General features: G+C 42.1%; 1 protein-coding gene across 1 annotated transcript in view; it reads right to left on the reverse strand.

The window, feature by feature from the left end:
* Positions 1 to 23,947, reverse strand: part of LOC126152040 (neutral ceramidase-like) — a 243,401-nt gene that overhangs the window by 97,128 nt on the left and 122,326 nt on the right. The window contains exons 7-8 of the mRNA XM_049915981.1: positions 16,761 to 16,883; positions 8,227 to 8,421 (exon numbers count right to left, since the gene is read on the reverse strand). Coding sequence (XP_049771938.1) covers positions 8,227 to 8,421; positions 16,761 to 16,883 — 318 coding nt within the window. The remainder of the gene's footprint in view (positions 1 to 8,226; positions 8,422 to 16,760; positions 16,884 to 23,947) is intronic.

The following is a 23,947-nucleotide window of genomic DNA, read 5'->3' on the forward strand; positions in this document are numbered from 1 at the left end:
TAGATACTAGTGACTCCAGCTTTGTTATATTGTATCTCAAGAGGATATTAACATCCTAATCATTCAGCAAAACTAGATCTAAAAATCTTGTCAGAGAGTTCTTCAACATCGAATTCCAGACAAGTCCAATGGCGGTACCTGTCCCGTCGAGCCTTTTGGGATCATCAGATGAACAAGACCTTCGTCCTCAGCTACGACGCTCAAAACGATTCTTTTACATTGACCATCCCAGGAATCTAACAATAATACAGATTTTTCTCCCGCACTGGAAAGAAAACTTCTCTCAAAAATGTTTTTACGTGGTCCGAGTAAGTTTAACGGGTTTCGATCCGCCACAAGGCGGGTTTTGAAAACAATGTTCTCGAATTCTCGGTCCCAATACTCCATAATTTTCGTTTAAAACTATTAAAAAAGAGGTGATCAGTGTGAAAAAATCGTCTTTAGAGGATGACCCGAGAAATCCTGCTGAAGTTCGTTTGGTATTGTGTTGTCCATGGTGTGCATTATATGAAGAAATTTCTTTCATTTTATGCGCTGGTGTGAAACAAGGTTTGCGTGAAATATTTTTTACAGATTGTCGTTATTGCAATGATATTGTATCGTAATAATGAATTACTTGTTATTTTCAGTCAAGAAAATACACGAATGTGAAATGGTAAACTAGAAAACGAAAAAAAAAACATGAATGTATGCATGAAATAAAATAATTCAAATAATAAAATAAATGATAAGAGTAACAATGAACGATTAGATATCATAATTAGGTATGTTGAAAATATTCTGACAGCACATTGTGTGCAGTTTATTTTTCAAAAACGGTATTTCAGAAACCAACTTTATTAGAGATGGTTGGATGTGGCGTGAAAGTTTTCTTAATTTAATTTTACAAAACGTTTCATTTTTCAATCTCAATTAATGATAACGGAGTGATTTGCAAAATTTCGTGTTATTACGAATACTGACTATGCATTTCTCAAGAACGTTAATTACATTTCAACTCATATTCTAAATAAGACGGTTTAGAAGATATTTCCTCTAAGTTTAATACGCCAAATTACGTTTTGGGGTGTGTTTTACCTCTTAAAATTGGTACTGAGCAGAAACGAAAAAAAGCATATTGCATTATTTTGACCATCTACATACCCGCCAAATTTCATAGAAATAACCTATTTACACTTGGAAAACATTCGCTTGTCAGAATGAAGTACGATCGATTTTGCTGTTTGGATCCACGTTTTGTTTTCTGCCTCACGTGGTACGTCCTCTGTAAAGACCACTTCTCCTCCGCTCTAGATATTTAAAATTACGAACCCTTTTGAACGATGGGGTTCCAATTACCAGTGGCTGGGGCTGGTCTCTTGAAGCGAAATAAGTCCTGCTCATCACGTCAGAGTCGATCTTCAGTTCATTCACAAGAAGACCAAGCTTGATTGCTGCCGCCTCCACGCTGTCACTCAACCGCACAAGTTCTCGCTCATACAGCAGAAAGGCCATCCTCGACGACACTAGTGCCAACTTTACTGCTCTCAAGCTTCGATTCAGTACCGCTCAGGTCATTCATGGATTTTTCTTGCAGTGATTATTGTACGTTAGCAGTGATATACGGTAGTATGGATGGAGTGTTGGCCGATATACAACTGGTATTTTTGTTCACTGAATACAAAGGAAGAGCGGGACGACTGTGCTGCAATGACAACCATTTCACAGTACTTTTGTGGGGAGGGTTGTTTCATTGCTCTATGTTTCGAGGTGTACGTTTCGGTAATTGCATATTACAGACTTTTTCAATGGTGTGATTGTATTTTCACAAAAAAAATCAGCTGGGGTAACAATTCAAATAAATTTTAATTATTACTGTGTAATGAGTCATGTAGACGACGCATTTCTTACGCCAAAATACTCGGCAAATACCCTGAACGATCCCTGAAATTTTGTCACAAGACTTTTTCCTGTGTACAAGGTATAAATAATTAATGTTCTGGTTTCAAAACGATGTAAAAAGAGAACTATTGCTCAGAATGACATAAAATCTGAACAGCATGTTACTGGCGCAGGGAGAAGCGTCATGAAGCAAAAACAAAATTTCACGAAAATTTGACCAATCGATGGGGTTGTAAGCGTCAGCGTATGCAAACCAACAAACTCGTGCAATGCGGATATCCCTCAGTTTACGTCCGGGATACCCAACATGACTGTCCACGAAAGGTCGTCGGTAAAACTCTTTTACAAGAACGGTCACTGTGCGCTAGTAGCTCTGCAAAAGTTCCGGACACTCAAGGGTATGAAAATGACGGTGATTTGATGTCTGTTAAGGGTCTGGATAAAATAATACAAAATTGAAAAAAAAAACAGGTTCTTTTGAAGAGCACTGCGGAGATGGAGGACAGCAGTTGACCTGACGTCTGTCGAAGATGTGGCCACAGGATGAGGGGTCGAGCGGTAGTGTGCAAACATGCAGTGCACGGGTAGTTGGCCGAATGTTGGACATGCCTGCAAGCACGGTTCCTAAAATCCTACGAAACATCCTGCACTGCTCTCGATACAAAATCACCCATGTTCACAAGCTGCTTCCTGTAGAACTGCCAGCAAGGCTAAAGTTCCCTTTAGAACTTCTTGCTCTCATTCAAGTAGACAATGAATGGCTATGGGAAATTCTGTGGACAGAAGAAGCCCATTTGTTTCTCCAAGGACATGTCAATATACAGAATTGTAGAATATGGGTAACGGAACATCCGCACCACTCTATGCTGCAAAGCTATGTGGCGCGGGTTGACGGCATCGCTTATCGCAGGGCTACATTTAATCAAGGAGATGAGTCCTCTGGGTCTTGTTACCTGTACCCTCGATGACCACCTGATCTGAATCTCTGTGAATTCTGGCTGTGGAATTATCTGGAAGTTGTTATGATCAGTGCTCCAACTGCGAAGATAGCTGAACTGAAGGCACGCGTTGCGCAACGCTTGCTGAACGTGACACTGTTGTAGAACATTGTAACACGCTGTTTCACGCTTTCAACTTGTGACAGGAAACGGTCGACAGCGTACTGAACATCTCTTGCGCTAGTCTCACCACAATTAGAAACCTATATCGTTTTGTTTTTTATGCAGTTTTTGGCCCCAGTTCAAACCGATATCACTTTGGTTTTTATGCGGTTTTTCGCCTCAGGACACTCAAAAACCGATATTTCGCATCACATGTGGCACGACTTTGCGTGATGGATGGGCTTACGTAACTATCAGTGCTACAGCTGTTGACTGTCGAACTTGTGCGTCATGCACTTTGAACAGTGCGGATGATATAAATGTGCTACTTAAATCACAGCCGTCGTACCGCACTACGTGTGTCCTCTGCAGCCGACATCATATTCGTTAAGATGCTTTTATCACCTGTTTCCCCCTGAGTTAATAATATGCTGTTCATATTTGACGCCATTCTGAGTAGTGGTTCGTTTTCTACAGCACTTTGAAACTGAGGCGCCGGCCGCGATGGCCGTGCGGTTCTAGGCGCTTCAGTCCGGAACCGCGAGAATGCTACGGTCGCAGGTTCGAATCCTGCCTCGGGCATGAATGTGTGTAATATCCCTAGGCTAGTTAGGTTTAAGTAGTTCTAAGTTCTATGGGACTGATGACCTCTAATGTTAAGTCCCATAGTGCTCAGAGCCATTTGAACCATTTTTGAAACTGATACTTTAATTTGCGTGACATTGTGTATTGCAGTGCGCGCAGCGGGTAAAATTAATGAGGTTTGTTATTCGGTTATTTTTGTTGGAAATTTGAATGTTTCTGCAATTTTTAAATACCACTGGCTTTTAAAGAGCCAGAAAAGGATTTCTGCGGCGAGCCTGAAAACGATGGAGATTGTGCTCCCTATAATCTCCAAACATCATGCCTACGCCTCAGCTCGCCGAAACAGAAATAAAATGTTTTAACTCGTTAAGTACGAGGTGCATTCAAGTTCTAAGGCCTCCCATTTTTTTTCTCCGGACTGGAAAGAGATAGAAACATGCGCATTGTTTTAAAATGAGGCTGCGTTCATTGTCAATACGTCCCAGAGATGGCAGCACCGTACGGCAGATGGAATTTTACCGCCAGCGGCGAGAATGAGAACTGTTTGAAATACTTAAAATGGCGACGTCTTCCTTACTTGAACAGCGTGCAATCATTCGTTTTCTGAATTTGCGTGGTGTGAAACCAATTGAAATTCATTGACAGTAGAAGGAGACATGTGGTGATGGAGTTATGGATGTGTCGAAAGTGGGTTTGTTGGTGCGACAGTTTAATGAAGGCAGAACATAGTATGACAACAAACCGAAACAACCTCGGGCTCGCACAAGCTGGTCTGACGACATGATCGAGAAAGTGGAGAGAATTGTTTTGGGGGATCATCGAATGACTGTTGAACAGATCGCCTACAGAGTTGGCATTTCTGTGGGTTCTGTGCACACAATCCTGCATGACGACCTGAAAATGCGAAAAGTGTCATCCAGGTGGGTGCCACGAATGCTGACAGACGACTGCATGGCTGCCCGTGTGGCATGTTGGCAAGCAATGTTGACGCACAACGACAGCATGAATGGGACCTTCTTTTCGTCGGTTGTGACAATGGATGAGACGTGGATGCCATTTTTCAATCCAGAAACAAAGCGCCAGTCAGCTCAATGGAAGCACACAGATTCACCGCCACCAAAAAAATTTCGGGTAACCGCCAGTGCTGAAAAAAATGATGGTTTCCATGTTCTGGGACAGCGAGGGCGTAATCCTTCAAAAATGGTTCAAATGGCTCTGAGCACTATGGGACTTAACATCTATGGTCATCAGTCCCCTAGAACTTAGAACTACTTAAACCTAACTAACCTAAGGACAGCACACAACACCCAGCCATCACGAGGCAGAGAAAATCCTTGACCCCGCCGGGAATCGAACCCAGGAACCCGGGCGTGGGAAGCGAGAACGCTACCGCACGACCACGAGATGCGGGCGCGTTATCCTTACCCATTGCGTTCGAAAGGGCACTATGGTAACAGATGCATCCTACCAAAATGTTTTGAAGAACAAATTCCTTCCTGCACTGCAACAAAAACGTCCGGGAAGGGCTGCGCGTGTGCTGTTTCACCAAGACAACGCACCCGCACATCGAGCTAACGTTACGCAACAGTTTCTTCGTGATAACAACTTCGAAGTGATTCCTCATGCTCCCTACTCACCTGACCTGGCTCCTAGTGACTTTTGGCTTTTGCCAACAATGAAAGACACTCTCCGTGGTCGCACATTCACCAGCCGTGCTGCTATTGCCTCAGCGATTTTCCAGTGGTCAAAACGGACTCCTAAAGAAGCATTCGCCGCTGCCATGGATTCATGGCGTCAGCGTTGTGAAAAACGTGTACGTCTGCAGGACGATTACGTCGAGAAGTAACGCCAGTTTCATCGATTTCGGGTGAGTAGTTAATTAGAAAAAAAATCGGAGGCCTTAGAACTTGAATGCACCTCGTATAGTTGAGAGGAGTCAGGAACAACGATGATAAATAAAAGTCTACTGGCGTTTAACGAATCGGTATATTCTGATAACAGTTCACTCGCTCAAGAAATGTTTTGCAATTAATTACAGTTCTCGTATTGTATTCACCACTCTACGCAGTTCAGAGACGATTTCCACTCGGAGTTCCAAGTATTGCTAATTAACGTTGTGTCTGCTAAGTAAGTACCGTTAACTGCCCACACTGATAGAGGTAAATAAACTACTGCATATTCCACGTGGTTTTCTATTACAAAGCGGGTGGCACATAAGACAAACCATCGAAAACGATACACAGGTTACTCAGTATATCATTAATCTCCGCAGATTAACTTTTACACATTTACACTAAAAAGCGCGATATCTAATGCGATAAAAGAAAAACAAAAATATGATCCGTCTTTAGCGCCATACACGGCTTAGTGGACAAGGCCATGGACAGAATCATGGCACCTTATGTAGCAGAGCAAGACACATCATGCACAATTGACGGTAATCAGATAACCTCCCAAGTGAAGACAGGTCGATCCTTGTACACTCCTGGTGCGGATACTGTACGGAACATCTGCAGCAGGACGATTTCAGCATAGGCAGCAGTGCCCACACAGCGCCCTTTTTGACGAAAAAGTTATTTACAATGCTATTAGTTGAAGACGAACAGTGTTACTAACTTTTCTGTGAGCAAAACTGCATTCTGTTGTTCTATAAAAATCTCAGCTCGGTAACTCTTAAACCGAGGGTAGATTGTCACCTATGAACTGTTTCTTTACTATCGTCTGCACTTTAGTCAAATTACAGTATCATCTTGAAAAATGGTACAACTCCTTCATTACAGTTATCAAAGTTAGTGCGGCCATTATCTTCATTACAAAGGTTAGTTAATCTAAAAAGTCTTTACACTTCTTTGCCTGACAATAATGTTTTGTCTAAGAAGTACAAAAAGTAAAAGGATCTTCATAAAATCACTACAAACATGTTTACGTAAAACGTAGCCCAAATCCTCAAGAACAACTTTATACCTACAGTTTTCGTAAAAAGTCCATTTTTGAAGGAACTAACCTGCGGATTACGCTGATTCTCGAAATGTTTAATATTGGCATAGTTTTATGTAATCTGCCCAAGTCTTATAACATTATTTAAACATTTAATTCCACTTTCGATTATCGAGCAATTCTTTGTCTGTTGTCCACAGACAGCCGGCCGCTGTGGCCGAGCAGTTCTAGGCGCTTCAGTCCGGAACCGCGCTGCTGCTAAGGTCGCAGGTTCGAATCCTGCCTCGGGTTAGTTAGATTTAAGCAGTTCTAAGTCTAGGGGACTGATGACCACCGATGTTAAGTCCCATAGTTCTTAGAGGTATTTGAACCACTTGTCCACAGACGTGCAGTCGACTTTGGCGGCTTGAGCCAGGCCGATTGACTGGGATTCTCTCACCCACCACCATATATACATTGATACAGCGTTTAATTTTCCAGCAACACTATATGACAGCTTAAAAATCGAGAAACAAGGAACAGTTGTAATGACAGGACACCGACTATGTAATATGAGTGTATAAGGCACGCATATCGTTATGAAGTGAAATACAGTGACAGTTGATGTGCATCAAACAAAAGGGAAATATAATCCTCACGGTATTCGTTTAGTACAAATGATAGAAATGAAGTTGATGTTGAGCCGTAGTAAAGCTAGCTTTGAAAAGCGCGCGCAGCGCGTAGCGTGAAGCAGTCGCCCTCTGTTTCCTGGCGGTGGCGCCGTTGTCGCAATTGAAGGCTTCGGTGCCTCCCTCTAGCGGGAAAGGGGAAAAGTGAGCCATTCGCGTGGGTTTGAGAACTGGCTGTATGGGCTCTCGGAGAGAGTTGGCATTCGGGGCATCGAGAAGCGACTTCTCTGCCGGTGCTGGAGGGACAGCACGCCGACCGCGGCATCAGCGTAAGCGACGGGAGCAGCGGCTCCGTGGTATGGGGCGCTAACTGCTCGTCGCGAAAGGAATCTTCTTGTGCGTAGGTCCGCGAGGGTCCTAATCTGCAGTTCGGCCGTATGCTGTCGACCGGCGAGGAGGTTCTGAAAATCGGCGCGCCTTCCTGCGTCCATTGAAACGGCTGGCAGCGGGCGGCTCGGAAGAGCATTTGGAGGTGCTGCGTTGGTTCAGTCCTGGGAGTCGTAATGCACTGGAAGTTGAGTATTGATTGTTAACAGATTTTATGAAGTTTAATTGAATTCAGTATACTTATTCTTGTTAATTATACCAGCCGTTTTTTTTTCTTTTTGGTTTCCCGCCATTCATTCTCGTCTGCCCACCCGCGGGATGGTGGTAATATTAGAAAGGGTGGTCCGTTTGACCCCCTTCGCGTCGCGTTGTACACGTAATTGCTCGCCTGTATTTGCCTTTTACTGGCATGAAATTTTTTATAATAATTTAATAATTTTAAAGTCCTTTCCTATCGTAAATTTTCAATTATTTGTTAAATGATTGTTGTTTTTTTTTAAAAAAATATCGTTAAGTCTTGCACCAAATTTGAATAAAAAGTGTTACTCAAAATTATGTGTAATTTCACCAGTTACTCCTTGGCACCTACTTCCACTCTACATTTTGCTTATTGATTGAGATTAATAACCTTTTACTGCGTGCTCGTGAGGTAATGGCAAAATCTATGCCGTTTCCCTTGCTCCGTGAGGTGGCGGTCAACGGTAGACAGAACACGGCGGTGTACTCACCCTGCCGGTCATGAGGAGGATGGGTTTGGGGGCGTGGCAGGCTACGTCGTCCTGCGTGGGCGTCGCCAGGATGTTGCGCACGGTGTTCCAAAAAGAGTCGCTGGAACGGGTCCCTTGATGGAAGGCGGAGGCGCCGGGGCCGTCCGTGGTACCCGCCCCGAAGCTGTAGCCCATGGCGGGCAGGCAGCCCCGCACCTGCTAACACACAGTCAACAGCCAACAGCACTTCTGTCACCCTGCCCCACCCACCTCGGCACCTTGCAGAGCAACACTTGAGTAAAGACTGGCCGCACTGTCTAAAAGGAACGCAGTGAGCCTCGTAGAGCGAAAATCTTTCACTGCGTTTTTCAGCCACGTGTTACACAAACAGTAATGCTACTGGTTTCGAGTTGTTGGTCATCAGATTTTCTGATGAAAAAGAAAGAGACAGGTCCTAGTGAAGCATCGGGTGGCTACAACCCAGTAGCAGCTACTCGTGGAGGTCCAGCGTGGGCTGTAATGATCGTATGGCAGGGAAACTTGGTAGGTATGCTAATGCGTTAATGCGGAACCGGTTTACTACGGAAAAAATTAGTTCCAATTTTGGCCACCAGGTGCAAATCTGACGATGTACAGCTTAGCGTCGACGTCTCCAGAGCTCACATTGAACAAATTGTTTACGTAGTGGATACTAATAAAATCAACACTACGCCTATCTCACATGTCTCAGCTTTCTGTCCACGCCCCGTTCCTAATCCATTACATATGGAAACATTTTTTTTATACGACTTTCTTCCATTCACAGCACCAAATTCGCATCTGGTGGTCAAAATTGTAACTAATTTTGTTCCACCGAAAATCGGTTACTCATTAACGCATTGGAATGTCTACCAAGTTTCACACAATAAATAAACAGTGAGTTCACTCGCTAGTAAGTAGCATGTTTGGTTAGTTAGTTAGCTAGTCAGATAATTTGTTTGGTAATTAAAAGTTGTGTGGCCTCATGACCACGAAACAGACAAAACTTATCCGAATCTGCGGAAACAATTAATATTGGGATCAACATTTGTAAAACTCTAATTTGTCTATCTCAAACCCCACCCTATGGGGGGAGAGGGAGAGTTCGTTTTAGCGAATCTAAATTTACGAAGTAAATAAGTATTTTTTATTTATCCGCAACCATTTTCCACGCAAAAATGAGAACATGGATTTTCTTGAATTACAGCGCCAACTAGCAAGAATCAAAACAAATGTTTAGGACAAAATCTACGTAGCTTTTTATGTAGAATCTGATTCTGCAATAAAAAGTGGAGGTTCCTATTTGAAATTTTAAAGTTAGCTCCCGCCCCACCCCCAGGGAGGTGGGACGACGGGCTAATTTAGCACCAGCAGATGTCCTCCTCGAAAATGATCAACTTTTGATTCTACACGTTTTGTCATGTGAAGCTTATTTTTCGAGTTATTCTAGTATGTCAACTTAAAATTTACATGCTGTATATCGCGCTACCGCAATTTGTGACATTTACCTTTCTCCAAATCAGCAAGCATACGCCCACTGAGCACCACACAGCAGCTAGATATGACCCATCTGAGCGACAGGTTGCAGACAAATGGCCAAAATCCCCAAGTTCGCAGTCCTCCACTCTCTACTTACAAAAAACTCAACATGGTCGGAAGACTCAATGCAGTTGTCAATGCGGCTGGCGAGAATAATGCTTGTTTCACGGAAACAACAGGGAAATGAATGCAGGCAGAAACTTCCCATTCTTGGCATACAAAGGAAAAAAGGAAGGAAGATTGAGTATAATGTACCGTCGACGTCGAGGTTATTAGAGATGGAGCACGAGCTCTGGTTTTTCCATTTCTGGGGAGGGAAATCGGCCATGCCCTTTCAATGGAACAATGCTGGCAACTGCCCGGAGCTATTTAGGGAAATCACAGAAAATCCATATTTGGATGGCCGGATACGGGTTTGACGATCGTCCTCCAGAATGCCAGTCCAGTGTGCTGACCACTGTGTTAAACCGTTCAGTGGCATACAAAACACTCAGAAACAATAATAAGGTTGGTGCCAGTCTAGAACAGTGTTTCCTCGATATGGCGGGCCCTTCATGCCAAGTGCAGTGGCAGGTCGACTCTACACCAATGGATAACAAAACTTTTTGAGCCAAAACAACCAGAAGTCTCATGTTGGCTGGACGATGCTGTGGTGTCTCGGCCTTTGATGTTCACGCAGGAAAAGAAAAATTGTGAAACTCAAGTTACTCTGTAGGGATATCTGTGGTGCCAGAGCGCCTCCTGCCCACGGTAGGCCATAGCACCAGCTCTGTCCACAGCAGAACGAAGCAGGCAATAGGGTAACTTCGGCAAAAACTGCCTGTCTCCATGGGGAGGAGTGCCTCTACTAACGAGTTTCATTGACTGGTTTCTGCTGGCAACAGGACCCTGAGACCACGGTGGTAGTGCACCGTCTTAGAGCGAAAAACGCAAAGCTTTTTCCCAAAACACCCTAGTGCAATACTCACGAAATAATGACTGTGGGATAGTGGCAGAGAACGAAACAATATCACACAGCAACATGTGACAGTATTGTCATAACTTTTATGATGAAATATGACAACGTAAGTTTTTCATGCGTAAAAATTTTCATTTCAAGTAAATGTTTTCCTTTTCCCATACAATCCCAAGTATATGACTGTTGTTAATCTATTGGTCATCAGTGCCCGTTGCAGCACATTACTTCTACATCCACTTGAGCCTCTATCGCCTTTGGATTATTTAACCTTTCAAAAATCGATTGTACTGTTACATGTAAGGTACCTTAAATGGTTTTAAAACATATACATCTCCTCATTTTAAAATCATTTTTATTCTGATTAAGGCCTCAGAGGTGAGGCCCATAACGAGCAGTGGAGGATCCTGTCTTGTCTACTACATAAATTCTCAACAAAAAACTTCGAAGTTAATCCCGTTGCTACCAGTGTCTATTGCTCGTTTTTAACTTCAGTTGGACTGATTACCAGTGGAATTCACTGACTGCTTATTGTGCATGACATTACGTAACTGCACACAATCGAGCATGTAAGAATTCCTTTCCAGAATACGCATGAACTACTTCAGAAACACACAAAACAGACTGTGGCTCATAACGGGGCACAGTATGGGCAAATAATAAGTCACTGAGCACTGCAATACGATTCTGACTGGAAACACAGACAGATCACGACACGCAGCTAGAGCATATCACCTCGAAATCTTCAAACGGGAAAAATAGGCAACCCATTCATAGAGAAGAATCAGTACAACCTTACTGTACGGTGACACGCATACGCAAATCATAAAACCTAGCTTTAAACAATTAGTGCGATCACATAACGACAGCACAGTCACGATTGTCCAAGAGGCCGCTTATGGATTTACGCGGTATGCCGGCCGGAGTGGCCGAGCGGTTCTAGGCGCTACAGTCTAGAACCGCGATACCGCTACGGTCGCAGGTTCGAATCCTGCCCCGGGCATGGATGTGTGTGATGTCCTTAGGTTAGTTAGGTTTAAGTAGTTCGCAGTTCTAGGGGACTGATGACCTCAAAAGTTAAGTCCCATAACGTTCAGAGCCATTTGAACCATTTACGCGGTATATTTTATGTAAGCTACTCAGTGAAATCTAGCGTCAAACGACATTTAAACAAAGTGCTTTTCATTCACTCAGGACAGAGAAACTGAAATGAGCATGGACAAAGTGGCGATATCGAACACAGTTTCAACTAAACTCAGCTGTGTTCTGCACAACTACTGCTTTTACTATCTGAGTTTCGGCGTCATTGTCAACGTGTTACCGGTGTAGACGTACTGAAGTTGTTGCATTCATTCTCTCAGTCTTTCTTCAGTAGAACAGATGTATTTGACAGCAGCGAAGATGAACAAGTTTTCATAGCACTTAAGGAAAGCATTTTGAGCCCATATTCACCGGACACCTAGTTCTTCCTTCAGTCCGTACTGCCATCTCTCAAACTATAGCACGCAAAGGCTTGCAGTAGAAGAGATTTTTCTCATAATATCGAAGATGAAGTGCTCATAGCTCTTAATGGACGCGTTTTTTTTTTTTTTTTTTTTTTTTTTTTTTTTTTTTTTTTTTTTTTTTTTTTTTTTTTTTGCTTCTAATGATCGTTGGTATCTTATAGCTGAATATTAGTATTCCCTCCAGGAACACTTTGTGTATACAAAGTGAATCACCTGAAATATGCACCGAATTACTTTCCAAAAACTAAATGCGGGCAAATCGAGAGAGATTTGCAGTTCAAATATTTAGGTGAAACCTTTCACGAGACCTATAAAAGATTAGTTACGAAACGCATTGCCTTAAAACTTATAAAGAACGTCTGCAACAAAAAATGCTTCTCCAAATACACAGAGCTGAGACGCTACAACACAGTCATAAAACCAGTCTCTATGTGGCTAAAACACTCGTGTTGAACAGAAAGAGAGACAACGAGGAAACACTAAGGAGGCAACAGTAGGAAAACAGGAAAATTTTAGATTCAAATTGTATGGGGGAAGGAAGATACAGACGAAGAACAAATGAAGAAATTGAACAGTATAACATCATTTATTCGGTAAAGAAAAAACGCAGGATAAAATTCTCTGGGGATTTTAAAAAAGAGTGGAAACAATTACGTTAATGAGACAGTTTTGGAAGTCGCAGTAAAGATAAAAATCAAGAAATAAAACGGATCGGTGCGGTAAAAGTAAACCCGTGGGGAGCCAGAATAATACAGCTTAATGTACCAACACAAAGATTCCTTGGCAGAAATTTCACGGCTGGTTGGTTGTCCTGGCATAAAACGTGGTGTAACAAGCGGAAAAGAGCCTTTTTCTGAAACAAAGAGGATACTATGGGCACAAAGGAGTGGTAAAATAAAACGCATAAAATGTCCTTTGTTGTAACATGTGGTTCAGTAGGGCTGCAAGGAAACAATAATAATAATAATAGTTAAAAGGAAAATAATTGAATACAATGCTGTGATATCACAATTTATTTTGAATATCAACACCTCATTGACAATGAGATCTTTTGTCAGAAAAGGATAAAGCACAATAAAACTCTAGAAATCCTCTGACATTCGCAGACGTGATTCGATAACGTTCTACGAGTCGGGGCGTGGAATGTGGCAGGGAAGCTAGAAAATCTGAAAAGGGAAATGAAGAGGCTCAATTTAGATACAGTGGGGGTCAGTGAAGTCAAATGGAAAGAAGACAAGTATTTCTCGTCAGATGAGTATAGGGTAATATCAACAGCAGCAGAAAATGGTATAACAGGAGTAGGGCTCGTTATGAATAGGAAGGTGGGATAGAGTGTGTGTTGCTGTGAACAGTTCAGTGACAGTGCTATTCTTATCAGAATCGACAGCAAACCAAAACCATCAACGATAGTTCAGGTATACATAGCGTCGTCGCAAGCTAAAGATGAAGAGTGCTCTACAAATCCTATCACATTCGCAGACGTAAACAACCTACGTCATCTAGCTACAGCTTAAGATCGCAATAACTGTTCAAACAAGTGACTGCCAGTCTCAGCACATGCGTTCCGGTGGCACACAAAATCTTGTCATCCTCTCAGAACTGTTGGTGCTGTCTGGTGTACATTGTGATAGTCAGATAAGACCGTACCAACCACTTGCTCTTCATTTTCAACTGGAGTTACATGGAACAACAAATTCATCTTCCTATAACCCTATGCGAAAACATTCACCTTGAAAACATCACAGACAAGTTATTATTTTTCGAGGGAGCGCTACGAGCCTCAAAGCAGGGACAAGAGCAGTTTCTGGACACCTAATAAAATTTGGGCTTAGTTTTGTGCTTGTATGAAAACAAGTTTACTAAAGCTCTGTGTCAGCAACTCCAGAGAAGCAGATAAAGACAGTTACAGTGACAAACGAATGTTTGTGGCGTGTATTTAGCTTTTGTCGCCAACTGTGCACCAGCAGTCTGGGTAGGAGTGGGTCGATTTATACGGGTGTTCCAGGAATGATGCCACAGACTTCAAGGGGCTGTAGAGGGTATCTTGAGGAACAAATCGAGGATAGGAACTCACGTGCAAAAAAGTCATGTAGCGACACAACAAAGCATCGATGTTGCAGGCGCCGGCAACTGCCACTAAGCCAAACCTTCGGCAGCAGCCGTAACTTCGCACGCTGACGGATCCTAAGTGGACCGTCTCGCAATGTCGTTTCTTAAGTGATCGCGACTGACTGTCACGATCGCCACTGGAGAAGCTGTCACCTATGAATTCGACGCTCTGTTGCCTTGGTGGATGCCAGCTCTGGATACGAGTTTTCATCTGCAGTTTATTTTTCTCCTGTGTACTGAAAAGCATTGGAGATTTTAGAGGGTTCCATGAGAGAAATATGAGAGTTGAATGAATAGCGATGCCCCCACCTTCGTTAATAGGGTTTGGATGGAAATTTTTTAATAAATCAAACACAGAAATAATCCTTATAATGTGATCTTTAATTACCAATATTCACTTATCCACATAATCACCAGCCAGTTGGATACGTTTCTGCCAACGATGAACAATTTTCCTGAAGCCGTCACGGAAGAAGTCGACCCCCTGTTTCCGCAACCACAGTCTCACAGTTCTCTCAGCGTCTACGTCGGAAGCACAATGATGTCCCGGCAGATCGTCTTTCACTATTGGGAACAGATGGAAGTCAGACGGTGCTAAAACTGGACTATAGGAAGGATGCCGTGCGATGGTGAGATTTCAGGATTTCAGGAGTCAGCATCCGGCGTACCGGTCGTGCAAAGGTCTTCCGGTAGGCAAGCAAAGCAATAATGTGACCCACACGGTCTTGCGAAATGCCGATTGTGCTTGCAATTTCTCTCTGTTAAAATTTTGCTTATGAAACTCGGTGGTTGCTGTCACACGACGTCCAACTCTTTGTTTGTCACGCAGGTCAGATGCTGCCGCCACAACATCTCTAAACTTACTCGCGCAACGACGCACAGTACTCACATCAACACAATCACCATAAACTGCTTCCATTCTCTGATGAATCTCCTTTGGGGTGACACCTTCTGCTGTTAAGAATTCAATGACGGCACGTTGCTTAAATCGCATTGACCGACCGCCTGTGCAATGTTCCCTGCTTTCCACTGTAACAACAAAACCATTCATTGCTAAGGCTCCCCACCAACTGGAGCTATAGAGAAACGGCTACGGAACTAGCAAGTACCTGCGGCGTACCAGTGCTGCCAACTGTTGAAGAGTTACGAAGGTGGAGGCATTACTTTTCAGTCAGCTCCCGTAAACCGTGGATAGAAACCCGAGTCCGAATACGTCATCCTGTGAGGAAACAGAGTTGTATTCATAGCAGTCGAGGCCTTTCTACACGGCAGCCAGCTCCAGCTTATCTACTGGCCATCATGGCAATCAGTCGCTATCACTGAGTAAAGAACAACATTGTGGAACGTTCCATCTACCATCTGTCAGCGTACAAAGTCACATTTACTGCTGAAGGGGTGGCCTATTGACAGGCGCTGCCAGCTACCACTTTGATGCTTTGTTGCGTCATAGGATGACGTTTGCGGACACGGTGTTCCTATAATCGATTTGTTTCTAAAGACACTCATTATACCTGTAGAAATTTGTCACAACGTTTCTGGGGCTTGTTGTACACTGATATGACAGAACGTTCTGGCCACCGCTTAATAGTCAGCTGGTCTACCTTCGGAAAACACGTGTAGCGTGGATTCTAAAAGTTGTTGATACGACTGGAGACATGTAGCACCAGACGTCTACGTTAATGTCAGGCAGTTTCTTTAAATTATGGGCAAGTGCTTTGTACACATAAAACTAGCACCCGTTAATGCCCCAGATATGACCCATCAGGTTCAGATGGTGGCCATGAATTCAAATTGAGTTCACTATTATGCTGTTCAAAACAATGAAGCATGATTCGAATCTTGTGACATGGACAGTTAGCCTGCTCGAAGATACCATTGTCGACAGGGAAGATATGAAGCATGATGGAATGCAGCTGACCCTCAACAATGTTCATGTACGCCAAAGCTGTCACAGTGCCTTCCATTACTGCCATAGGTCCCATGGAAACTCAGTTGAATTTACACCACAGCATAATACTGCCCCCGATGGCCTACACCCATGGAAAAGAGCAGGATCCGAGCAGCCATTCACATTGATGTCTGGGTATATGGATACGGCAATCGACCTGGTGTAACAAGGGACTTGATTCATCCGAATGACGGCACATTTCCATTGATCCATGGTCAAATGTAGATGATACCATGCTTACTAAATCGTAATTGATTATTTATTTGAATCAGTATAGGAGTCATCTATAGCGAAGACCCATGTTCACTAACGTGCGCGGAACGGTTTGCTTCGAAACACTTGTACCCGCATCAGCATTGTAGGGGCCTACTTTGTAATTGTTTACTTGTATCGATATTCTCAAGTGAGAGAAGTTTCCATCCCTACATGCGAGAGACCAACGTGGTGGACAGCTAGGAAAACAAACGACACAAAAACTCACGGTGGTCGTAGTTCCAGTGTCGGGATCGACGTAGTCAGCCGTCTGCTTCGGCATGTCCACCCACTGGTGAGCGAACGCAATGGGACCGGTCACCTCCCTAGCAGTCGAAGAACGCCACAGCTCCTGTAAACACCAGACACAAATGGTGACGGTTCACACTTAGCAGCGCTCAAAAATCTAAAAATTATACTTCCAAGCCCAATACGTCTTGTACAGTTTGGTAAGAAAATCGCAGGTTATGCTACACAATGCGAACAGTACGGTCCTGATTTTCTGCTCTAGTTTTATTTACGAAGTGTGTTCAAATTTAGAGCGAAATTTTGGTTTTTGTAAATATTTTTATTTGCTCGTCTACATCCGTGGTCTTCGAAGTGTCAAACTGCGGACAGCGCACAGCATGCGGCCCGAAGCAGCTATTGGTTGTCAGCCGTAATTCATAATAACAACTAAACCGACGATTCTGTAAAGAATTTTCATGAACAAAACAGCTTCAAACTTCTCATTACTTTGCATCTGACTTTGTTAAATATTGGACGTTAAGCATACAAGCGATAAAAAATTTAGGAAAGGTTTTAAAAGATAGATAAACTTCGCTGGATGTCGCTATTTACTCTAATTCTGAAATACTATATGAATATAGGTTCGGTATTCGCTAGCCGTGATTATTGCTCGTTCAAGATGTATACAGTTTCTGCGTGCAATACTTGTCTTACTGTGTCATACATGTAACATAAGATTATACCTCTTGTAAATAGGCTGTTTAGGTTTTTATGTTGGTAACGCCACGTAGCGCTCTATATGAAAATCACTGACTGTGCTGTGTGAAGGCTGTGGTTGGTTTGCATTATTGGAGTATATGCTATTGTAATGTTGGGCAGTTGGCTGTTAACAGCGCGTAGCGTTGCGCAGTTGGAGGTGAGCCGCCAGCAGTGGTGGATGTGGGGAGATAAATGGCCGAGTTTTGAGAGCGGATGATCTGGACGTGTGTCATTCAGAGACAGTAAATTTGTAAGACTGGATGTCATGAACTGCTATATATATTATGACTTTTGAACACTATTAAGGTAAATACATTGTTTGTTCTGTATGAAAATCTTTCATTTGCTAAGTATGCCTATCAGTAGTTAGTGCCTTCAGTAGCTAGAATCTTTTATTGAGCTGGCAGTAGTGGCGCTCGCTGTATTGCAGTAGTTCGAGTAACGAAGATTTTTGTGAGGTAAGTGATTTGTGAAAAGTATAGGTTAATGTTAGTCAGGGCCATTCTTTTGTAGGGATTATTGAAAGTCAGATTGCGTTGCGCTAAAAATATTGTGTGTTAGTTTAGTGTTGATCAGAATAGGTAAAGATCGAAATGTCTGAGTATGTTCAGTTATGCTCAGCTGTTTGAAAATCAAATAATGTAAAAGGTTTATCAGCACAGTAATTCATAAATTTTTCTAAGGGAACGTTTCGCTCTTAACGAGTAGATTATGACAACATTTCAATTTTTAAATTCGCTCAATAATTATTTATAATATTGAAATCAAATTTTTGTTGTCTCCGGAAGCCGTTAGGTAGGTAACCTGCAACTGCGACCGGATTAGCCTTTTAGTTCATTATGTATGCATCATGCAATCTAACAGCCGAATTCAACAGCGTCGACTGACAATAGCTTAGGAATAGCTTTCACACTCAATAATGAAAAAAATATACTTGCACAATGTTACATATTTTACGCTGCGTATGATTTTAGTTGAAGTTGGTAGATTCGGCCGTGAACTAAATAAAGTTGCCGACTTATCTCAGGGGCACAGGGGTATGTAGCACGGTCACTGTGGGATTAGAGGGTGTGAGAGGGGGCATGTTTTATTTCTTGTCTCTGAGTACTGACAATTAAACGGATTTAGGAAAAATTTGTGATCGTGTCTCATTTTGCATAATGCATTAAATGTAAGTACACTTACTGTCTTTAATCAATAAGCTTCCGCGCAAGTAAATTATTCAACAACACTTCGTCAGGCAATAACTGTCACAAATCTGAGGTAACTAAGGGTGGCATAAATCTGAAACAAGTAACAGTCGACACGAAGTGTTCCAAATTCTGTCAAATTTAAACAATCAGTACTTGGGGACACTCTAGTCTATTAATGTATGTAGGTTACTACTTATTAATAAGATCGGTAGATATGTGGACCAACGTGCCGTCCCACAATGTCAACATCAGCTCTTGAGAATATTTGACGACCGCAAATCTACATTAACGTTCTCTCCTTTCAAAACTGTCTCCATTACATACTACACACTTATGTCAGTGCTTCTTCCAATCCCCAAACCACTTCTGGAACTCGATCTTTCTGGATAGCTTTTACCTGTGTCAGAGATGCGACTTTAATCTCATTTACATTTGTAGAGCTTTTTTCCTTGTTTTTGATAACAGAAAAAAATTACCTGTGATCTTTTGAATATGGAAGATGAGGCATCATTACAATTCTCTTTTTGCCAAAAATTCACTAACGAGCAACGCAGCATGAACAGGTGCATTATGGCGGTGCAAAAAACATGAATTACTTCCCCACAAATCAAAGCATTTTTTCCGGATTGCTTCAGCAAACGACGTTGAAATTACGATACTCCACAGTCATTGTTAGTTAGATCTTGTACTAAGTACTCATTGTGCACTGTGGCGTTCAAAACGAAGAAATACAGAGACAATAATCTTGACATTTCACTGCATTTGTAGAGCTCTATTCGGACTTGAAAATTCAGAATGCTTCCACTTGGACGACTGAGCTTAGTTTCGAGGTTGTATCCGTAGCAACATGATTCATCAACCGTTGTGAAGCGTTCCAATAGTTCTGCATTGTTATTAACTTCATTTAGCGAGTCCTAAGCAACTTGCATTCGCTGCTATTTTTGATCGAAATTCAACAGTTTTGGAACAAATTTTGCTATCACATATTTCATAACCAAATCAACAAAAAGGTTAATAGCATGAACCATATGATACGCTAATGTAACCAGTAAGTTTTGTGATTGCGAATCGGCGATCGTTGATAACCATTTACTTCACCTTTTCCAAGATTTCATGGGTTGATTATGTACTGTAGCGTCCACGCCTCTCCTCATCTTCAACGATTTCATTACCTGCAGCGAATTGCTTATACCGCTCACAAATCCTTATTTTACTCCTAGTAAAGCCACTAAAGGCAACACTTGAACTTTCCGAAACTGTACTTCACGTTATTCTGTTCTTATACTAAAATTTTATACAAATTCTCAGATCCATTTTTCTACAATATCACCCATACCACTAAAACACATGAAACCTTTAATATGGCAGCTGACGACAGATGAAACAGACAATGTGGCTAACACTGGGTAATGATTTTCAGAAATGTTTGCCCAAACAACACTGAAAAAGTCGCTGCAACACAACAAACAAAACTTCAAAATTCCAGTTCTTGAGAACACCTCGTATATTGTAAGTAAGATCTGGTATTGTCAGTAGCTATTGCTTCTTATGTTCTTAGTCTCCGTGGTACAAAGAGTTTCAATATCCCGCTTGATTCTCAGAATCATTAACATTGTGGTGCTTCTGGTACCAGCAGGTTATTTACACTTTTTTCTATCTGCATAAAATGAGTCTTTCTCAGATTAAGTATTAAACTACTTGCTATGTGCGTATTTTATATCTGTTCACCTATCACCTGGTCCACATCTGGTTGAGTTTTATCACCTTAATTAATACGTTTGTGTGTTCAACAAACATTACAGCTTTTGCAACATCTATTACAATCGTTGCGAGATCATTTACAAAAGTTACAAACTGGAGCAGGGAGAGTATCAACTACTGTGGGATGCCTCATCTTGTGTTCCCTCATTCTGAGGTTAGTTTCGTTCATGTGCCTTTGTCAATCGCCTCACTAGGTGCGGTACCTGGGAACTGCATGACACGAGGTTTTAGTTGCAATTAATTTGTTGATTATTTAATACTAATATTCATGTAAATATAACTCTCATTTACTCCCTTTTACTTCATTCGACAACCAAAAGGTTGAATCCCTAATGTATGGTGATACGGTACATCTAAGATGTGTCCAGCTGGCTCAGTATCACCCTCATTAAAGTCGTTGGAAGATCATTTAGTAGGTTGAGAATAGGAGTCGAAGCTATACTGCACCAAGTGGGAATGTGTATATTCCCCGATCCTTAGTGCCAGTCTGTGATGCAGACCATAAAAGTGCCTTTAGGAATGGTATCTCACATCTAAATTGCAGATATAGAAACGCTTGTGCAGATTATCTGTTATTAATGTCCAAGACAATGTCAATGTTACTGCAAACCTTTTTACTTAATTTTATTAACAATTCATAATATACAAAGTATGTGGCAATTTGGTAGATATCTTAATATGAGAGCAGCCAATACCATTCCCTTTAAAGTCACTGAAAGATCATTTACGCAATTAAAAACAGTAGTGGACCTAGCACTGAACCTTGTGGAACCCATATGTTGTATTCCCCCAGTCTGAGTTTAGTTTCATACCTGTGACAAGTCAGTAAAATACCGTTAGGGACAGTGCGGTGCACTCAGATTAAAAAGGCTTTAGTTGCAGCCTCGTTTGCAGATTGATTGCTACTGATATGCATGTCTATGTCACTTTTATTTCACCTGTTTGTATTTTATTTGTCTATCCCCCCCCCCATGAACCATGGACCTTGCCGTTGGTGGGGAGGCTTGCGTGCCTCAGCGATACAACCACAATGGAGGGGTATCTGTTGAGAGGCCAGACAAACGTATGGTTCCTGAAGAGGGACAGCAGCCTTTTCAGTAGTTGCAAGGGCAACAGTCTGGATGATTGACTGATCTGGCCTTGTAACAATAACCAAAACGGCATTGCTGTGCTGGTACTGCGAACGGCTGAAAGCAAGGGGAAACTACGGCCGTAATTTTTCCCGAGGGCATGCAGCTTTACTGTATGATTAAATGATAATGACGTCCTCTTGGGTAAAATATTCCGGAGGTAAAATAGTCTCTCATTCGGATCTCCGGGCGGGGACTACTCAAGAGGATGTCGTTATCAGAAGAAAGAAAACTGGCGTCGTAAGGATCGGAGCGTGGAATGTCAGATCCCTTAATCGGGCAGGTACGTTAGAAAATTTAAAAAGGGAAATGGATAGGTTAAAGTTAGATATAGTGGGAATTAGTGAAGTTCGGTGGCAGGAGGAACAAGACTTCTGGTCAGGTGACTACAGGGTTATAAACACAAAGTCAAAAAGGGGTAATGCAGGAGTAGGTTTAATAATGAATAGGAAAATAGGAATGCTGGTAAGCTACTACAAACAGCATAGTGAACGCATTATTGTGGCCAAGATAGACACAAAGCCCACGCCTACTACAGTAGTACAAATTTATATGCCAACTAGCTCTGCAGATGACGAAGAAATTGAAGAAATGTATGATGATATAAAAGAAATTATTCAGATAGTGAAAGGAGACGAAAATTTAATAGTCATGGGTGACTGGAATTGGAGTGTAGGAAAAGGGAGAGAAGGAAACGTAGTAGGTGAATATGGATTGGGGCTAAGAAATGAAAGAGGAAGCCGCCTGGTAGAATTTTGCACAGAGTACAACTTCATTATAGCTAACACTTGGTTTAAGAATGATGATAGAAGGTTGTATACATGGAAGAACCCTGGAGATACTAAAAGGTATCAGATAGATTATATAATGGTAAGACAGAGATTTAGGAACCAGGTTTTAAATTGTAAGACATTTCCAGGGGCGATATGGAATCTGACCACAATCTATTGGTTATGACCTGTAGATTAAAACTGAAGAAACTGTAAAAAGGTGGGAATTTAAGGAGATGGGACCTGGATAAACTGAAAGAACCAGAGGTTGTACAGAGTTTTAGGGAGTGCATAAGGGAACAATTGACAGGAATGGGGGAAAGAAATACAGTAGAAGAAGAATGGGTAGCTTTGAGGGATGAAGTAGTGAAAGCAGCAGAGGATCAAGTAGGTAAAAAGACCAGGGCTCTTAGAAATCCTTGGGTAACAGAAGAAATATTGAATTTAATTGATGAAAGGAGAAAATATAAAAATGCAGTTAATGAAGCAGGCAAAAAGGAATACAAACGTCTCAAAAATGAGATCGACAAGAAGTGCAAAATGGCTAAGCAGGGATGGCTAGACGACAATTGTAAGGATGTAGAGGCTTATCTCACTAGGGGTAAGATAGATACTGCCTACAGGAAAATTAAAGAGACCTTTGGAGATAAGAGAACCACTTGTATGAACATCAAGAGCTCAGATGGAAACCCAGTTCTAAGCAAAGAAGGGAAAGCAGAAAGGTGGAAGGAGTATATAGAGGGTCAATACAAGGGCGATGTACTTGAGGACAATATTATGGAAATGGAAGAGGATGTAGATGAAGATGAAATGGGAGATACGATACTGCGTGAAGAGTTTGACAGAGCACTGAAAGACCTGAGTCGAAACAAGGCCCCCGGAGTAGACAACATTCCATTGGAAGTACTGACGGCCTTGGGAGAGCCAGTCCTGACAAAACTCTACCATCTGGTGAGCAAGATGTATGAAACAGGCGAAATACCCTCAGACTTCAAGAAGAATATAATAATTCCAATCCCAAAGAAAGCAGGTGTTGACAGATGTGAAAATTACCGAACAATCAGTTTAATAAGCCACAGCTGCAAAATACTAACACGAATTCTTTACAGACGAATGGAAAAACTAGTAGAAGCCGACCTCGGGGAAGATCAGTTATGATTCCGTAGAAATACTGGAACACGTGAGGCAATACTGACCTTACGACTTATCTTAGAAGAAAGATTAAGGAAAGGCAAACCTACGTTTCTAGCATTTGTAGACTTAGAGAAAGCTTTTGACAATGTTGACTGGAATACTCTCTTTCAAATTCTAAAGGTGGCAGGGGTAAAATACAGGGAGCGAAAGGCTATTTACAATTTGTACAGCAACCAGATGGCAGTTATAAGAGTCGAGGGACATGAAAGGGAAGCAGTGGTTGGGAAGGGAGTGAGACAGGGTTGTAGCCTCTCCCCGATGTTATTCAATCTGTATATTGAGCAAGCAGTAAAGGAAACAAAAGAAAAATTAGGAGTAGGTATTAAAATCCATGGAGAAGAAATAAAAACGTTGAGGTTGGCCGATGACATTGTAATTCTG

Source organism: Schistocerca cancellata, chromosome 2 (assembly GCF_023864275.1).
Source record: "Schistocerca cancellata isolate TAMUIC-IGC-003103 chromosome 2, iqSchCanc2.1, whole genome shotgun sequence".
NCBI lineage: Eukaryota > Metazoa > Arthropoda > Insecta > Orthoptera > Acrididae > Schistocerca > Schistocerca cancellata.